At 40.5% G+C, this 18,587-nt stretch overlaps 2 protein-coding genes across 2 annotated transcripts; both read right to left on the bottom strand.

Annotated features, from left to right (window-relative positions):
- Positions 1-1,141: 1,141 nt before the first annotated feature.
- Positions 1,142-4,440, bottom strand: LOC137168046 (uncharacterized). The gene is made up of 5 exons (XM_067570479.1): positions 4,284-4,440; positions 3,438-3,452; positions 2,991-3,320; positions 2,167-2,285; positions 1,142-1,711 (listed from the first exon to the last, which is right to left on the bottom strand). The coding sequence occupies exons 1-5, from the start codon at positions 4,384-4,386 to the stop codon at positions 1,637-1,639; spliced, it is 642 nt and encodes a 213-aa protein (XP_067426580.1). The 5' UTR covers positions 4,387-4,440; the 3' UTR covers positions 1,142-1,636.
- A 4,784-nt stretch (positions 4,441-9,224) lies between these two features.
- On the bottom strand, positions 9,225-18,366 carry LOC137201285 (jupiter microtubule associated homolog 1-like). Its single transcript, XM_067616250.1, has 5 exons — positions 18,177-18,366; positions 15,556-15,698; positions 11,544-11,692; positions 10,995-11,034; positions 9,225-9,818 (listed from the first exon to the last, which is right to left on the bottom strand). Exons 1-5 carry the CDS (start codon positions 18,230-18,232, stop codon positions 9,673-9,675), a joined length of 534 nt encoding a protein of 177 aa, XP_067472351.1. The 5' UTR covers positions 18,233-18,366; the 3' UTR covers positions 9,225-9,672.
- Between the last annotated feature and the right edge of the window lie 221 nt (positions 18,367-18,587).

The following is an 18,587-nucleotide window of genomic DNA, read 5'->3' as shown; positions in this document are numbered from 1 at the left end:
TGTTTCTTGATTTACAGTGTTTGAAGATGAAGTGAATACATGCACAGGGCTTGACTTGCCACTGGTAATAAATTACTGTTCTGTTTTTCAAATGGCTGTTTCTTCTTGTGTGGTTCAACAGTAACTGTGACTTGTTGAAAAAAAAAAACAATTGTAAAGGATTTTGTGTACAATTTACTGAATTTCCCAGTGTAATAATAAAAATAATACTGTGTCAGATGTTATAGACTTGGCCCCGGAAAACCACAGTCGGTTGATTGATCTGATGTGGGATGTGGCTAAAGCCACATGAATATTTAAACCACAGTTTAATGAAAAATAATCATGAAAACAGTAGACTTTTATGTGTGTAGCTTGTTTGTTGCTTTGATATTATTACTTCTGCAGTAAGTGTAAGCACAAGACCCAAGTATGTTACTGACTCATGTCATCAACTGTTCACTTTCTCAGTTATCTACATAATCCAAATGCTGCCAAACTCACAAGTCTGAAGTCTGGGCTCAGAGAAAGATCTGAGTGACTGATCAACACACTGGTTTTGAATATTTAGATGTCAAGATCACTTGACACAGATTAATTGTTCTCCTTAGTCTGCCACCATCACTTTCAGGAAATATTACAAAAGAAAATAATCTAATTTCTGGTTAACTTGGTATTTCCTTTCATTCATTTTAACTTGAATTAAATATTGTATGTTATAAAATCTAAAATCTTTTTAAACTTTTAAAATTTATTTAGTAGAGTTTCTCTGAGAGCAATGCTCTCTTTTTCAGGAACGTGCTAAACACATTCATACAGTTACACATTCACACCTGGAAGCTGTCCAGTATAACCACAGTCTGATCTGCTGGCCACTGGGCAGCTCCAGCTGGGGTTAAGAGCCTTGCTCAAGGGCACCTCAGTGATGGTAATGATGGAGGGACAAGTGCTGCTTCTCCGCCTTTCCCCACCCAGATTTATCCTGCTGGTCTGAGGAATTAAACCCTCCAGTCACAAGCTGACTTCTCTAAACTTTGGGCCACCACTGCCGACTGATAGCTCGGTCCATCAGTGAGCATCTTGGTATTCTGAAAATAATGTCACCAGTTAAGATATTTCACCACCCTCAAGAAAATGTTTAAGTACATTTTTTAGACATTGCTATAAATCCCACAAATTTATTGCTGACAAATTCATAATGTAATATACAAATACATATACATGCCTCATGTAGAGGGAAATTACGGTGGTATTACAAGTTACAAGACATAATATCTTGTATGACATTTGAATGAACCTCACCTTCATTAACACATTAAATCATCTTAAATCATGATAGAAACTTTGCACCAAACAATAAGAAGTTACTGGAATCAAAGAACATATTTACAATAGAAATACTTCGTATCAAAAGGTGCCCATGTTAGGGTATCGTTCACATTTTTTCTGCTACTTAAAGACGAGACAAACTGTTACATCTGCGCTTCTGTACCACCTTCAAATGGAGTTACGTCATGTATTTTTATACATTTTGCTGAGCCATTTGTGTATAATCATCAATGGCAGCTCAGGCGTTCTCCAAACTCCACAAAGCACTTGCATCACCTGTGCTTCACTGGTGCAGAGTTGCAGGTTGTTTGCATGCAGGCTGACATCTTCAGCGCCTGAGTGTTCCACGCATATCCTCATAAACATCATTGGTGGGGACGCGCCTTGGTTTCTTGGACTTGCTCTGGTAACAACAAATATTGTCATCAACGTGTTAGATGTGGAGCTGTTATACTGTACAATAAGTAATATGAATATTATCAATTATATGTTTTTTGCAACAAAAAAACACATGTGAACTGTAACAAAACAGGGGAACAGAAAATCCAGATTCATCATTTTATTAGAACTATGAAATGCTGTGCTGTCATCTACCACTGTAAAACGAAAATGAGACTGACAATAAAACCTCAGCTTTAAAACACAAAGAATAAATCCTAATTTTATAAATTCTTTTTTTTTTACTGTGTTTTCGTCAAATGAGTGCTGCTGAGCATAATAGGAACATGGAAACAACCCCAGAGATTCCATCAGGACTTGTGAGTCATTGCAAAACACAATCAAATTTTTAAAAAAAAACAACACATGCAGACATGTACAAACACATATACACATACACACATTAAAAAATATGAGTACCTTGTGGATGAGCCATACAAAGAGGGACAAGATGATGCAGAGCAGCACAGCGGCAGTGATCACAACGGACCCCACGATCAGATTCTTATCTGCTTCTTCACACGTCGGCTTGTTGCTGTCTATTGACAATGCACAGTGTTTACATCGGAGACTCAAGCTGTAAAGATTGAATTTGTTTTTCTATATTTCCTCTGCACCTTACTTGTTTTGGGGGAATGTTTCTTTTGTACATTGCTTTATAATTCCCTGATACAATCACGCTCTGGAGAAATTAAAAATATTCTTTTCAAAACTACAGAAAAGTGCAGAATGTGTGTGAACCGAATGTGAAACCCTTTTATTTATCTTTTAATATTTATATATAATTCAAATTAAGCTATGGCAATGGAGTAAAAAACATAATCCATCCACTTCACCCATGCTTTCCATACACATTTGCAATGAAAAGATGAACACAATAAGGTAGCATAAGGTTCATCTTATTATATTTTTTTTTTGCACAATTTTAATTTTATTAGACCATTTTAGGGTTTTTAATAAAATAAGGCACATCCTTACATATGTGATAACTGCACTTCATTTAATACTACACTGTCTTAACTTTCTATCTGTTCTTATTGTGAATGGAAAGAATGACAATAAATTCTACTCTGAAGCTTGAATGACTTTATACATGTCAAGTTTAAATTTATGGCGTGGTTGTACTATGCTGTCATGACGTTCTTGTCTATGCTTGTTGATACATCTCTCTCTTTTTTTTTCCAATGGAATTCAGATGAAGTTGAATTATAAGAACTAAAAATATATAAATTGATGAGACTCACCTGTCACCACCAGGAGCACAGACCCTAAGCCTTTCGTGATTTCGGTTTTAGTGGAACCCGCGTCAAACATTTTGTACACACACCAGTATGGCCCTGTGTCATTCGAGGTCAGGTTCTTGATGAGAATGCTCACGTTGGGCATTGCTCCGTTGACTTGAAGTCTGTCACTGAATTGTTTGTTAATGGTATCTTTGTCATTGACTCTGACCAAAACTTCGAACTCCTCATTGAGACCCTTCTTCAAAGTCAGGCTATCATGGCCTGATTTAGGACATTTGCACTGGATAGTGACCTGTTCTTCAACATTTTTCCATATCACTCCACTGTTCTCTAGACAAACAGACACAAAAATTTCAGCTAACATTTGATAAAGCTTTAGGAACTCATCCTGCCTTAAATGAATTATTAAAACATATACTATAGCATTAGACATTGAATCAGTCTTACCTGTCGCTCCCAGTGCTGTAAAGATGAGACAAAAGCTGGTTATACACCTTAACCAGAGAGACGACATGCTGACAGTGGCTGTCATTCACTAGAATAGACTTCAATAGCAAATGTGTGTCTATGTTTTCACCCACATCGCCCAATCTGATCCTGAACAGGAACACGTGACCCACTTGAGAGAATGTGGGTCAGAAGGTGAGAGCAACAGACAAATGTTGCAAAAGTGAGACGAGAGGCTTCTTAAAAACGATGAAGATGAACATTAGACTATTTTTTCTTCTCTAAAGCAGTAGATGAGATATTACGTAAGTGTTTGATTTACTTTGCAGTCTATCTATAAAAGTTCATTGTTAGTAAGGCCGCTGCTTTAAAGTGACAGTACACTCTAGTGGCAGAAAAATAAACATTTTTCATGATAACAAGGGTGCAAGAAAAAAATAGTTAGATCCAGTCCTGAGGTTAAAAAAAAGAGGAACTTTCATTTTGGCTAGTTGTCACAAAAAACTAAAAAGTGCAGACAGGCTGTGTATCGATAAACATAACCGTACGATACTCCAAGTAGAAATCTACAGACAGCAATGAGACAACACCAGCCAATGCTATGTTTCACATCTAGAAGAGGAGAAACCACTTCAATGCTTCTATATATCTTTAATTATGACATAAAACAATACTCAACAATACTAAAACAAAATTTCAAAGGGTCAGTTAAATTTGACAGAGAGAACAAAAAGTAGCACAGTCATCTCATTTCAGCTCACTTGAGATTTGATAAAGCTATATGAACCTATCATTCTGCACATAACCACAAGCACATTTTTTTGATTTGCATGTAAATAAACTTACCTGGATCACTTTGGGCTGTGCAGGAGAGACAAAAGACGGTTATAAGCTTTAAACAGATAGCAAACATGCTGACAGTGACTGTCTTCCAAGAATCACTTGACATCTAACGTCTGTGAGGGAAATTGCTGTATGTATAGCCTATCTGAATGCTTAATAACAATAATAGAAACTAAGTTTGTACGTGTGAAAAGAATGTTCCTGTGTGAAAGAGGAACTATTCATGCTAAATCATATCCTGCCATGTGTGCACGGGTATAACGAGGCATAGAGTATCACAACAACTCCTAGAAGCTGGTGTGAAAGAGATAAAGGCATATTCACCCGACTCTCCGGGGCTTGCTCCTCTGCAGCAGCTTGTATGTCTGTATCGAGTACGAGTGTGCCATGCTCTGAGTATTAAAGAAAGTGTGACAATACTGGGTTGAGAAATTATTTCTTTCCTTATTGAAGTCAAGTGCAAGAGGTGAATTTTTACAACACTCCTTTATGGGAAATGTAATAAAATAGTGATGCTTTCATATCAGGATTCTTGGCCACAGTCCGACCAACACGATACGGCCCGCCAGTGAAGAGAATCTCAGGCGCTACACTTCAGTGCTAAAATTCAAGTCCCTTCTCAAAACACACTTGTACAGACAGGTATTTTCATCTTCACAATCTGCAGCGTGCAGTTAACTTTATATCTATCGTGCAAGAATGTTTTGTTTTTGCTTGTTTTTTTGTTTTTTTTGTCTCCCTGTGTTCACCATGTTCATTTTAATGTTTTTAATATATTTGTTATGCTATGTTTCATTTATTATAATCACTCTTTGCTCTGTGAAGCACTTTGTAAGTATTGAAAAGTGCTATACTACATGAATACAATTATTATTATAGTGTGTGAGAGAATGAAACAGCTTACAAGTGAAATCCAACAATAGTAACACATGATGTAAAATATCTAATCGCCATGACAAAAAACTGATCAACAGAAGAAAAAAAAAATTCTCAGAGGTCACACAGTTCATGCTGAAAGAGAACATGAACAGTAGACAACATCAGGCAAAGACTTGATCGCCGGGTGATATGTTTTTGAGAATTTTTTTCAGTACAGACTTCTAGCGTCAATTCACATACTGTACACACCAAAAGTAGGTCAAAAGTTTAATAGCAGGCAGCAGAGGGTGGAGTGCCACTGTTTTGCAGCCACAGTGTCCTCTAGTGGCGGGAGAGCAAACATGTCTAAGAAAAGACAACAAATTAGATCAGATTCTATCTATCCTGTGCTATGAAGACGTAAACACAAAATGTGAGATATAACAGGATTTGTGGATGTAGTCATATAGAGATAGTACTGAGAAAAATATCAGCCTGTAAGAGGATATAAACCAAATCACTGGCTCAGTACATCCCCAGATAAGGCATGAAGCACCACTCAGGTATGAAAACAAATGTAAAGGGCCAGTTCACCCAAATTAACTAAAATTCAACATGTCTTTGAGGAGTGTAGCGTCACGTTATACCAACACCAAGAACAAAGTCACTGAAATCTTTTCATAAATAGCTCAGCTCAGGTTGAGAAAACCTGTAAAAGCCTATTTGCAATTTTTTCATGAAACCGTCTAAGCAGGTTTTAAGTTGAACCGTTACGGGCAAAGTAAATAAATAAAGTCAATCCTCTCCTCTTTCTAAATCAAAAGACTGAGCCCATATTAGGCAAAGTTTATGGCATACAGTGTCAATGTGGTCCCACTCTGAATAAGTCCTTGGAAAACCATTTCCTCAACTCTCCCTGTGGTTGTGAGAGCAGAGCACACAATGAAAACTATTAAATCACATGGTGTATATATACAGTATATGGTTTTATATAAATATAGAAGTGTATATCAAAACAAAATATCCTGCCATATATTCTTTTTGCACAGTAAACTCACAGTCCACCTACTGCTGACTAGGCTTATATAAGATAATGACCAAAGTGGGTTGAGGCTGAAATGACCTCAACAAGCTCCATTAACTTGTCAAGTTGTCCTGAGAGAATTGTAAAGTCAACATCAATAACATCAATACAGGCTTTCACATCCTTTGGAGATAAGTTAAAAAAAAAGACCCCCATCCCCTTCTGTCTCTGCCTCCCACTGGGACAGAATGGAAATGTCGCTGTCCATCCCACCAGCTCCATCACTTCCCTTCCTCCAGTCTCATCCAGTTAAAGAGGTACACAGCAGATGCTGCATTTGGGGCTTTTTTTACACTCCCTTTGTCGCTACGGAAACAGCCCTGTCCATTTGCCAATCAGTGTTTCCTGTTTAAGGCTCCTGGTGGGTGGGTGGTGTTATATTTGTGATACAGCAAGATAATCACAAAGCTCTGGTCCAAGAGAGGACGGGATTACAACAGCAATAGAGAAGACAATAGAAATATTTTGTCGCTTGACGATTTAACCCTGCTGTTGTCTGAGCAACGTCTTTAATAATGTATTTCCTTGTCTAATTCTCCTTTAGGCCGCCCAGGGTAGCTGCTGAGTCAGTGCTGTATTATTGAATGGGAGTATTGATTGTTTTCCATGACACTCAGAAATGACTCACCTCATTTCCTCCGATTCGTTTCCAGGCTCACATATCAACTTCCTCTTTAGAGATCTCCCAGGACGCACATGGCCTCATCTGGAGTGCACATGGTATAATAATGTCTCTGTCAATAGATTGAAGTTGCAAATGAGCGAGGACGGTTAAACATTAATCACAGACATCAGTTAAATAACTTGGCATATGGCCGTGGGGGAGGAAAATGGTAATCTCCCCGTCTTTTAAGATTAGTAGGATGATCGGGGGGGATAGACAAGAGTCAGTTTCCAATGCAGTTTTACTGATTAGCTGTTGAGGACAAAGACCAAACTGCAGTGTACAGCCTAATAATGTTTTGGAGCAATACCGCATATTTCCGAAGGTCATATGTGCATCAGAAAAAGATTGAGGAAAGAACTTGGAATCCAGGCTGACTCCTGACTCTGTCTTAAGGTATAATGAAAGGCTCTGGACTTTCCCTGTGGGTACAGCACTTACTGAAAACAAGCCTTCATTGACTGCACTCCAACATCCTGGCACTTCTCCAGGGCAGGAAGTTCTTTTCCTGATCTTGAGTGACCTCTGCATGCCTTTCACGGCAGATGAGGGCTGAAACACACCGCCGTGCCACAGTACTCTTCACAGGCTGCTGCTGCTGCTGCTGCTGCTGCTGTAAGATTTGACTCTGAGGGGACTCAAGTTGTAGCTCGGGAGGCAGAGAGAGAAAAGCAACCGAAACTACTCTTAACTTTTAGTTAGGTTTTCGTTATGAGTTACATCTACTGGCTGTATACAAATGGAGTATGCACAGTATACTGGAAAGATACTGTTTGTTTACAGACAGCATGAAGACTTGCAGAACAATTATTAACTCAGATAACCTGTCAAATTACTCACATTATTTATGGTGTTATAACCACTGGAAGAATGATTCAATGGAGATAAGCTTTATCGCGGCTTAGCTTTATAGATATCATCCCACAAAGTGATCATCTGCTTTCAAGGCCCCTTCAGCCAGTAAGAGGCTTACAAAGAGTTATCAAGTCAACAATACACCACCACCATTCACATCAAAGTCCATCCAAGTGACTGAAGTTTACAACACACAAGTCTGACAGTGTTCAAGTGGTCTGTGAGTTCTCTCTTGTCGCATTTCACACCCACAGAGACTGTGAGGAAGCCAGTTTGAGAGAGCAGAAGTTCATCTTTCGTTGTGAGATCCGTCTTGTTTGAATATAGTTGTTGAACAGGTCTGGAAATGATTTAATGGTTGATTCCTGGCTCTGAATTGTAGCGTCTATTTCTACGATCACTGGAACGTCCATCTTAACTAGAACGACTTATGTGCTGGCTGTTAATATCACTCCTGACCACTCAGTCAGTTTTGCTATTTCATGTTCTATGCTGTTAAATAGTCATATCTTGATTATATAGAGTCATTGCTCTCTAAGTGTAACAGTCAAATTTATGCAACAGGGTGGGTAACATACATTAAATGCATCAATTGAAGGTTTTGTGTTTCAAAATGAGTGCAGGACAAACCTCAAATACAACAGTAATATGTTGTATTTGAAGAAAAAAACTAATTTATTAGTCACAACATTGGATAAATTGAAACCTCTAAATTTGGTCGGTTACATATTTGTCAAAAATGTAACCGACATTGATTCTCTACAGTATGTGTAGTTTTATTCAAGCAATATCTCCAAGATTAATACTCCAAACACCTTAACTGTCAAATCTGTAGAAACCTCTGCTCACCAAATATGTTCAATTATAAAAAGAGCCAACGCTGGATAAGTCTGAAATGTCAAACAAAAATCAAAACAAGAGCTGCTAAAGAAACACTGGTGTACTGTGTCCTCTTTGTATATTCCTAATGATGCTTAAGAAGTTAAAATGACTCAGACTAAGACAAGCATTTCCAAATAAAGCAATCCTCAAGGAGTACTATCAAAGGTAATGTTTCATAAGTAACATTACATCTCGCATGAATCACATCACATTTCGAATATGACTTTTTAAGCGTTATAGCAAAACGCAACAACCATCTTAAATCAGAAACGCTGCAGAGAGAGCCAAATATCTGCCGAATGATGTCATTTGAAGATAGTGCAGTTTCTCTTTTGACAGAATTGGCGGCAGCTTTGGTGATTACTTTGGCTGGGCACACTTCCAGTCGCAGAGCCTGTCTCTGCTCTCAACGGCCGCAGTGTTCAGGCTCCATTTCACTGTACATAAATAACAGTCAGCTCTATGTGTTGAGCCATTTACGCACATGGAAACCGAGGAGAATCAACAGTGCTGTTGATTTTGTGTCTCTCTACTGCGATATTGAAAGCTTGATCCGATATTTCTGTACGATTACTACACAAAAAACAAAAAGTCAGCCACAGAAATTCATATCAATCTTTATTGTATTTAGAAATTCACGCATCAAATCTTTATTATTTTTTCCTTTACCATTTACAACAGGGAAGAATGAGAGACAAGCTAAACGTCATGCCTTTCCCAGCAGGCGCGATGCACTACAGGATGGGCTGAAATGCGAGGGGGGCGGGGGGGGGGAGAGAGAGATACATAAAGTGCTTTTGTCAACAGTTTTCTTCTTTTAATAGAAAAAAGGATCAAAACAAAAGGTTTGAGGGTGGAAGGAGAGGGCGAGGGGAGGGGGAGGGGGGGGTCCATGGACGTGACGGCATGAGTGCATGTGAAGTACATAGGTGAAGGAGGGAAGAAGGTGACAGGTGGATGAGGAGGAAGAGAGGGTATTTATTTTTTTTAAAAAATAAAAAAGCGTTCGAATGAAAAAAAAAAAAAAGAAAAAAAAACAAAGAGTGGTCTCAACCCAGGATAAGGCTGGACTTGCCACCGGGTGGGTTTCTTCGGTTGCCCGAGGCAGCGTTGGCACCTCCCGACGGGGTGGAGGACTGTGATGTCTCCTTCTGCTCTGGCTCGTCATGCTCCTCCTCCTGATTGTCGGGATACTCTGCAGATGCAACAAAGAGACAACGTGTTGATCCAAAGCATAAAACAGGGGCTGATGTTTAAGTGAATGCAAAAAAAAAAAAAAGAGAAATCTAAAAAAAAACATTGACATTTTACAGTAAAAGACATGTTTTTTTGGTAAAACTGTGCTTGGAAGTGAAAACATATAAGTGAATTATCATAGAAGGCAATAAAATGTGCTCAACAGTACTTTATGTTATCCAGTTCTGTGCTAAAAATCGCAGTGCTAAAGCATTAGCCTCTCATTGTCCATTAGTGCCTGAATTGCTGCAGAACGTGCAAACTGAAGAGGCAAATACAGGACAAATGTTTTTCCGCTGATTTTAAATTATTTGCAGAACGGACACTCAGCTCCTAAATATTCTCTGCTTGACATCAGAGGGAGTGGAGGGTCTGCTGTGACAACTGCAGTAAGTATAGGTTTATAAAGACTTGCGTCACAGATTTCAGGGGCTGCACAGAGCAGCCAGACGGTCGCATATTTCAGCTCTGTGTATCTGAGCAAAACAAAACACTCCCGTCTATACGGACTCAATCCCGGCTGCCCAACGCTCTGTGAAAACTGACTGATGTCCTTCATTTTTTTTTTTTTAAATGCACAAAAACATTAATACACATATATAAACACAATTCAAAGTGCACACACATTCCAACCGTTTTCAAAAGCGGGACAAATAAGAGCGCTTTGATTTCTAAATATTCGTTGAGATGTGCAGTCAAACCCTCCATTATCCCAGGAGCCAGCCACTCTCTTACAAACCAGCACCTGGAGGTTAATAAAAAGCTTTTCATACTAAGTGAAGCCTGCCATTAAAGAACAGCTGCTTACTACAGACCATCATGCCACCATGACAGGAGAAAAACCACATCAAAGAGATCATGTGATGTTGACTTACAAAGGGGAACACATGTGTACTGCGCTGTAAAAAGAAAAAGTTATGGTATGCTGGCAGCATATGGGACAAGATCGGTCACCGCACTCTGATTTCGTAGAAGCAGGAAGACTGGAATTACCTGATCTGTTATAGCGTACCATGGAGCTATTCACTGTGCTCACTGTATAATCTAAGTCATGCACTGCTGTTTAAACAGAGGAGGAGTGTGACAGAAACTTGAAAGCCTCTTTATAAACAGCTGAAGAGTTCAGGACACTTACCATCATTTCCTGGTTCTTCGCCATTCTGGCCATTCTCCCCCTACAACGAAAACAGGAGACGAGAAGAATCAAATATCACTGAACCAAAGTGACTTTTTCACCCAAATATAAAACTTTTTTCCCTGTATTCCTATGACCTGAACGAGAAGAGTTTAGATAATCTGTGTTTCTGGTAGGTAGGTCATGTCTATTTTACCAAATTGACCATTACGTTCTTTGATAGATCACTAATTTCCTGTTTCAGTGTTTCTTTACACTGTGTCAAAAATTGTTCAATTAGAAAATTCTAGCCATGTCAAGCAGTGAGGACTGGCTCATTCCCAGAATAAAAATTAAACCTCTGCAGGGATTACATGTCAGCAGAGAATTTCTATCAAACAACATGCTGGGTCCGTTTCAAATAGCTGGATAAAGTCCATCCATCCCCCAGTGAAATTTCCACTGAACTGTTTAGAATTATACATAATCTATGGCTGTGTGCCTTTCAGCCCCGAACTAGTCTGTGGCTCTGTTTTGGAAACAGCCTCTGTCAGATTAAATGAGAGGTACCTCTCGTCTCTGGTTCCAGACCATGGCTGCCCCAGAGTTGTGGATGGTGGTCAGTTCCGGTTGAGGGTTCTTAGGGAAGAGAAGAGGCTGCTGGCACCTCCTTAGTGGGGCAGATGGTTCTCCGCACAGGGTCCCTGCGGCTGTCCCAGCTGGGAAGATAAGAGACAGACAGACAGAGTGACAAACTTGTTAGAAAAGCTTTAAAAGAATAGCAGTCATTAAATCTGCAACGTTTAGTCGATTAATCCATTAGTTGGCAACTATTAAATTAATCGCCAACTATTTTGATAATCGATTAATCATTGAGTCATTCTTTTTTTAAAAAGAAAATTATTTGGTTCCAGCTTGTAAAATGTGGAGATTTCTGGTTTCTTTAGTCCTCTGATAATAAACTGAATATATTTATGTTGCGGACTGTTGGTCTGAACAAAACAACATATTTTAGGTTGTGTCTTGGGCTTTGGGAAATGGTGATCAACATTTATCACCATTTTCTGACATTTTATAGACCTGATTAATCATGAAAATAATCAATAGATTAATCAATAATGAAAATAATCATTAGTTGCAGCCCTAGTAGTCATATCTATATTATTTTTTTCCTTTTAGGCCAAAAGCCTATAATGACGCTAGACAGGAAACAGAAGAGCCGAATGACAAAACATGAGTCAGGCTTCAAAGCAGCAGAGTCATACCACATGGACACTAATCCAATTAGCCACAAAGCCACCACCAGATCCGAATGTTTCTAACCCATGCTCACCACAAGATTCATCTTCTCAGATTTGACAAAACACCAGCTTTATGAGGGAATTTGACTGCAATAACATGAAGCAAAATCACTGAAAACCAACAGGAAACATCACCAAATCCGATTGGGCGACTGCAACAGACCCAGAAACGCGATGGAACGGTTCCAGGCAGACAACCTGGATGCCAAAACTCACATAACCCTGTAGCGCTTGCATTCTCCTTTAGCAGAAAGGGCATTAAACGGAGTGTTTGGCCCACTGTGGGGATGCAGTCTGTGCTAACGAAAGCCACATAAGGTAACAGCTCTAGCCAAGAGGGCCGGGGAGGGGACAGACTGTCTTTGTCATGAGGGAATAATGGCTGCTAAAGAAACACAGGAGTGGCCACTGTTGTTAATGGAGTGAAGTGAATCAGCACTGTTGAGAGCCTCTATCACTCAACAAACGTTCCTTCATTACTGGCTCCACATTCCCGGGTCTGATCAATTCTCTGGACAGTGAGCAACAAATAGCAAATGGAAGAGGATTAAACTAGATGGATGGGCCGGACTGCGATGCATTATGTTATCATCACTACAAAACATAACCTTCTACTTAATCTCATAGATCTCCTGGGTCCATGATATAAATGTATATCACTGACCTAACCCATCAACAAGCTTGGGAGACAGGAACAGCAATCATGCTGCTGCTGGTAGTCTTGGCTTCCTCTCTGATTACAGAGGGGTTCCTCATGTGGCTAGAAGCTGAACAAACCAACAGCTCTGGTGTCTGAAAACCCTTAAAATCCTGACAAAAAAACCTGCCAAAGTCCCAGGCTGAATAACAATATGCTTATGTTTCAACATAAACGTACTATTAGCACGCTTCAATAGAAATAACACTGAAACAACACACTCAGCGCTCTCATTAGAAGGTCTTAGATATCCTAACCAACTATTAGAAAAATTTGCTTGACACATTAAAGTACTACCCTCTGAAGAACACATTTTTTCCAGTCAGTTCACCCAAATTTACAAAAAAGCATTTTCTCCCTTAGCCATGGTAATTTTGGGTTTAGCTGTCCAGGGTTTGAGATATCTGTTCCTGAGGTTTCTGCTGCCACCCGAATACTATTTACGTGAGTATTAATTTCACTGATAATGAAAAACATGCAATAACAACATGTTTTTTCCAGAAATAAATGTCCTGGGTTACTCTGGATCATCCACAGACCTTTGCGTGAAAAGTTTTCATCGGAACTACTTTTAAAAAGAGGGAACAGTCCCTATGAAACTGTTGTGTGGATTATTCAAAGTAAACAGGACATTAGTCGGGAGATATTTGAATGTCCACACACAAACACACAACATAAGCTGACTTGTGCAGTCTATGGGGAGACTTGTCCTATTTTTGTCAGACCAGTGCAGGCCTACAATGATCATGAAAACCAGCCGTTAGGGCTTCTTGGTGGCTGAGTGGTCTCAGATGTGAACTACTTTAAGGTATCCTGTGGCGTTTCTGACCTCTAGTAGGGCTACGGAGCAGTTATTTATTAGTGGGTCTCCGTTTTGTTTGTGTCGTGCTTGCACACACACACACGTGATGCATTACATAGCGCTGCCAATGGTTTCACACTATTCCAATAATCTACAGGTGGCGTAATGCGCCAGCACAGGCAGGGAGGAAGACTGCAAGCTAGTAAATATGGATGTAAACAATGCAAGATTTAAAAAAATGTTGTAAATGTTTTATGAGGAAGGATAAAGGAAGGAAAACATGTTTGTTAGACCTCAAGGATACACACAAGAAAAACTCAAAAGGCCACTGTTAAATGCCACGTCTCTACTTCAATCCATGGTAGGACCTTAAGTGCATGTTCCCACCTCTCTCTGTGTTTCCTGTGCCTCTAATTTTGGAAAAAAAAAAATGCACAAAGCAGTGTTCCAAACTCTGTTAGTTTATACAAAGTTGCAAGAGACCGTCTTATTATAACAAGTCTCTACTACACTATAATATATTATATTGTAAGACAGTATTCGCAACCAAGCGGACATTGTTCCAGACACTCAAGACGTATAAAAGGCATATCTGACCCATTTAAAAAGGATCTACAAAGGGCTGCATGCCAAAGCAAACAAATCTGTTCATCTACACTATGAGTTCATAACAAGGCCAGACAACAGATCACACAATGCTTATTTCACCTGTTATAGTAATAAAGCCTTGCTCATCGAGGCAGTAACAAATATCCTCATCCCACTTGTATCCGTTAGAGTGGGACAACTAAAAGAAGGCTCCCATGAACTTGACCTAGACCCCAGTGGAACAATGCGAGCAGGAAAAGGCTTTGCAGTCAGCAGCTGCCGGCTGTAGATGTCAGGGGCCGAAAGTAAAGAGTTCAGACTGAAGTTTTCATTTTGTACATACCAAGAAAATTTGATACACCATGCAAATGGTTTTCTACTAAGTGGCTAGTGTGAAAACATGTGATTGCTGGCTTGTGAGTTACTTTACAGCCTTGAGCTGAAATGGAATTCTACTGCAGCAGAAGTTGAATTTTTCCTCTTTATGCACTTTATCAAATCTTTGAGCCTTAACCAAACACTGACAAGCTGGGTAAAAGAAAAACTCCATTTCCTTTATTACAGGCAGTAAAGCATACTGCATACCGAGGAGTGAATTATGTTTGGCTAAAGCCTTACCTGAATTATTCTAAACAATCATGTGAGACTACATTCATTTTTCATTTAAGCCTCTGTGGCTGTATCTACAGGTCTCTTATCCCCTGCTGCTCTCCTCCTGTGCTCAAATACAACTTCCCTCATGTCTATACAAGGCCACACGTTTAACCAATTGACACATTTTTAACTGACCTATTTCTTTCCATTGAGGGCTGATCCTCGTTCCCATTTAACAAAGCCTAGCTTCAAATTACCCTTATCCCAGTACTCCAGGGCCTTTTGGCTACTGCACTGATGGGATGTGCTTTCTGACAACCTAAATGGAAAAAATAATAAAAAACACTCCCGTTTGTATCTTTTCTTCGCTCAAGAATTCTTCGAAGAATTAATATCATGGTGCTTTTTGCTTACTTAAGGCTTCTGGTAGTTCAGTCTACTTTTGCAAGATTGAACTTGCCAACACGTAAGACCTTATACTGTATGCCCATCCCTAGTGCAAAACTCAAACCACTGTCAACGCTTCCTTGTAAATCAAAAGCCAGATCAAAGCTATAGTTTTGATCCCTTTGGTTCTGAGGATGAGATAGATTGAATTACTGGGTGGATTGTTCCTCCGATGAGCATGGGGGTCGTCAGGTTCTGCAAAGATGCTAGAGGCCATCTTGTTCTTGCGCTGGGGGGTTGTATTGTCATCTGTGCCGAAGGTGAAGCTGGTTTCTCCGCCTGGCGGTCGTAGTACCCTGAGGAGCAACAAATGAAGGATTATAATGTAAATTGATTGACATCCTGTCCACCATGGTCCCATCCCCCCTCTCTTTAGGTCAAACTAAAATACAAGGCCTCCATGTCACACACCACCAATCAGTTGCACAGTGCAAAATAGAAAAAAAAAAAATCAATAGCTAAATAAACATGAGGACGCCTCAAGCTACTTACAGCCTATACCCCACCCAACCCCTTTCATACACATGCCATACACATAAAAACACACAAGCTACCAGCAAGGTCTCTGCTCTTTAAGCCCCGGCTGTCAGCCTGACAGACAGACAGTCACAATCTCTGCCCTGCAGCTGACTCCAGTCGCATATAATCACCGTTAGCTGGCTAGCTGTTACCTCTCCTCAGCACAGATTCCTTTGCAATGACACATGCAGGGTTGGTGTTGGTTCCTGGTAGCATTGTTATTCCATTATTAAATTAGCAAATTGAATACAACGCCACTTTTTAGGTCAATGTTACACAACAGAGGTGAAAAGTCTGAGCGCCGCAGCTAATATAGGTCACCTAATAAATAGACTGTTCCAGAACAATATAGAGAGCCTGCATGCAAACTAAATGCATGGTAAACAAACCCCACTTTTCCACCAACATTCCTTCCACCACAAGCCGAACAAAAGGAAAACAATAATGAGTAGGGAAACGCTTTTTTCCTTGCTGTGCTGAAGGACAGTCGGGGTGGAGGACAGAAACTGATGTGTTTGCGGAGCCCCTGCTGGACCCCTCCCTCTTTATTCCAGCAAACTGTCCTCTCGTCAGAGTCCCAGAAGCCACCAGCTGACACACTGAGCAGCTGTCCGAGGGCCAGGCCAGGCAGATGGAAGCCAAAAAACAACTCGGCTCTCGAGGCGGAACTAAAAAGAAAGCAACTAGAGGAGAAAAATCCACACAGCGTGGACTAGACTGGCGTGTTTTTTCCTCAATCAATTGTTGTATACACACTCGTGTCCGTCTAACTTGGCTGTGACAGTAATGCCTAAACCAGACTTCACCTCCCGGCCAGAGAGGATGAGCTCATGCTTTCCACATGGATTGCGACGGGGGAAAGGCTTTTAGCTGCCTGGCAGCAGACCCCACCCTAGAATGAAACTGCAAATAATATCAATATAAAATGACATTATCGGTTAGAAGCTGGGGGGGGGCTGGGGGGGCAGCTTCAGGCAGGTGGAGCCTGGGCAGATATAGCTGAGCTCCAGAGCTAAAGATGGCATGTCTGATAAGGCAGGGCAGGAGGCTTTTGATGGCCTACTAAGATTTTTAGCCTAATTCTGCTCAAGTTGTTGCTGGATTGCTGCTGTACGGATCCCTTTGCTCGACCAGCAGCAGAAATGACTAGCAGCTCGTAAAAGGGGCTTTAAGGAGCAAGAGCAAAGAGCTAAGGAAAGATTTACAGGCTTAGCTAGCTCAGAGCCCCCACCCAAGCCCCCGCATCATCCGAAAACAGCTTGCGACTTCAAAATGCATGATGACTGACCGAGATTTGACACGCTCACTCAGCAAAGACTGATACATAGCACTAGTTTCACTCTAAATCTGGTTTATATGACCTTAAATCCTCCGCTAGTATTGAGGCAGCAATAATTTTTAAGGGATTTTCTTTGCATTGTTTTCACTGCAAAAAGGGGGAGGAATGCATCCAGACGAGACGCATTACTTACTGGAAACCTATGACTGCGTGCTTGAAGGATGAGTAGTCCTCTATATGATGTTATCCCATTAAAACAAGAAAAAAAGAGCAGATATTGAAGGTTAGACGTAGAAAATGGAGTAGACATCTATCTAAACCACAAAATGGACATTATCTGAGTTTCCCTAAACTTCCATTAGCCCCGAACCAACAATGAACCAAATGGCTGATAATGACATATGCAGACACAAGTCTAGTCTGGGAGTCTTCCTGCAATCAATCGCATATCTGGACTCTAGATCATGATCTGTTCCTCTTGGTCCTCTATTGAGAAAAAATGCTACACATTCCATATTTAATAGATAAGGTCTGACATTAGAGAGCAGCAGATTTAGAAATCATCGCAGGAGAGGAGCTGTGACCTGGACTACGAAAAGTTATTTTGTAGTCGGCCAAAGCCAGTTGATAGCTAACGTTTGATAGCTTTATCCATTTCTCAAAAAAAAACAAGCAAAAAAATGGAAGAAGATCCGTCCAGGCACTTATTTTCTCTCTTTAACTCGCATGCCTAATCACTCAACAAAGCCCAGACCGGCTAACCTAACTTAATATAGCTAAAGGCTATATGGTGCATCACCCAATAAGATTAAGTTAATTAGCAAGACTATGTGACAGTAGCTAAATCCAGAAAAATCCCTCGCTCGCCACCAGCGGGCTAACAGCAGATAGCAGAAAAGAGGCGTTTGCTAGCTGAGAGGCTTGCCCGCATCCCACTTCTTTTGTTCCTCCGTGAAAGGCTTTCAGCTCCTTTTACCTGGAACTGCTTTTAGCGCCAGGTTCCACTCCTTGGAAGGTGGTTGTCGTCGTCATCTTTATGGAGGATTTCGGTGTCTTTGCGGTAAGAAATAGTCAATGAAAAACTAGTTAAAAAAGACAATCTACTCCTTCCCCGCAGAGATGCGACGGGACGTTGACTCCACCCGACACTGACAAACTTAACGAACACCAGATCCGCTGGTTCTGCGGTGCCAGCCCACGAGACCCATCCCACCAGCGTTCGGCCCGCTCTGATTGGACAGAACATCATAGAACTGCTCTCTCATTGGACAGAACCTCAGAGATCGTCTCTTGTTGTTGGTGGCAGCAGCTCTCTGCTTCATGTCAGTGATCAGACAGAACAGTCCACATCCCCGAGGACTATTTTCTGCAAATCCATGAGCACTGA

Source organism: Thunnus thynnus, chromosome 17, assembly GCF_963924715.1.
Source record: "Thunnus thynnus chromosome 17, fThuThy2.1, whole genome shotgun sequence".
Taxonomy (NCBI): domain Eukaryota; kingdom Metazoa; phylum Chordata; class Actinopteri; order Scombriformes; family Scombridae; genus Thunnus; species Thunnus thynnus.
The sequence above is the reverse complement of the archived record's forward strand: the minus strand, read 5'-3'. Positions and strand labels throughout refer to the sequence as shown.

Coding starts and splice junctions, on each gene's coding strand:
- LOC137168046 (XM_067570479.1), bottom strand. CDS start 4,386: ATGTCAAGTGATTCTTGGAAGACAGTCACTGTCAGCATGTTTGCTATC. Junction 2,286..2,990: donor TGTGCTCCTGGTGGTGACAG/GTGAGTCTCATC, acceptor CATTGTCAATAG/ACAGCAACAAGCCGACGTGT. Junction 1,712..2,166: donor TTGTATGGCTCATCCACAAG/GTACTCATATTT, acceptor TGTTGTTACCAG/AGCAAGTCCAAGAAACCAAG.
- LOC137201285 (XM_067616250.1), bottom strand. CDS start 18,232: ATGACGACGACAACCACCTTCCAAGGAGTGGAACCTGGCGCTAAAAGC. Junction 15,699..18,176: donor GGCGCTAAAAGCAGTTCCAG/GTAAAAGGAGCT, acceptor GTTGCTCCTCAG/GGTACTACGACCGCCAGGCG. Junction 11,035..11,543: donor TCTGGAACCAGAGACGAGAG/GTACCTCTCATT, acceptor TTTTCGTTGTAG/GGGGAGAATGGCCAGAATGG.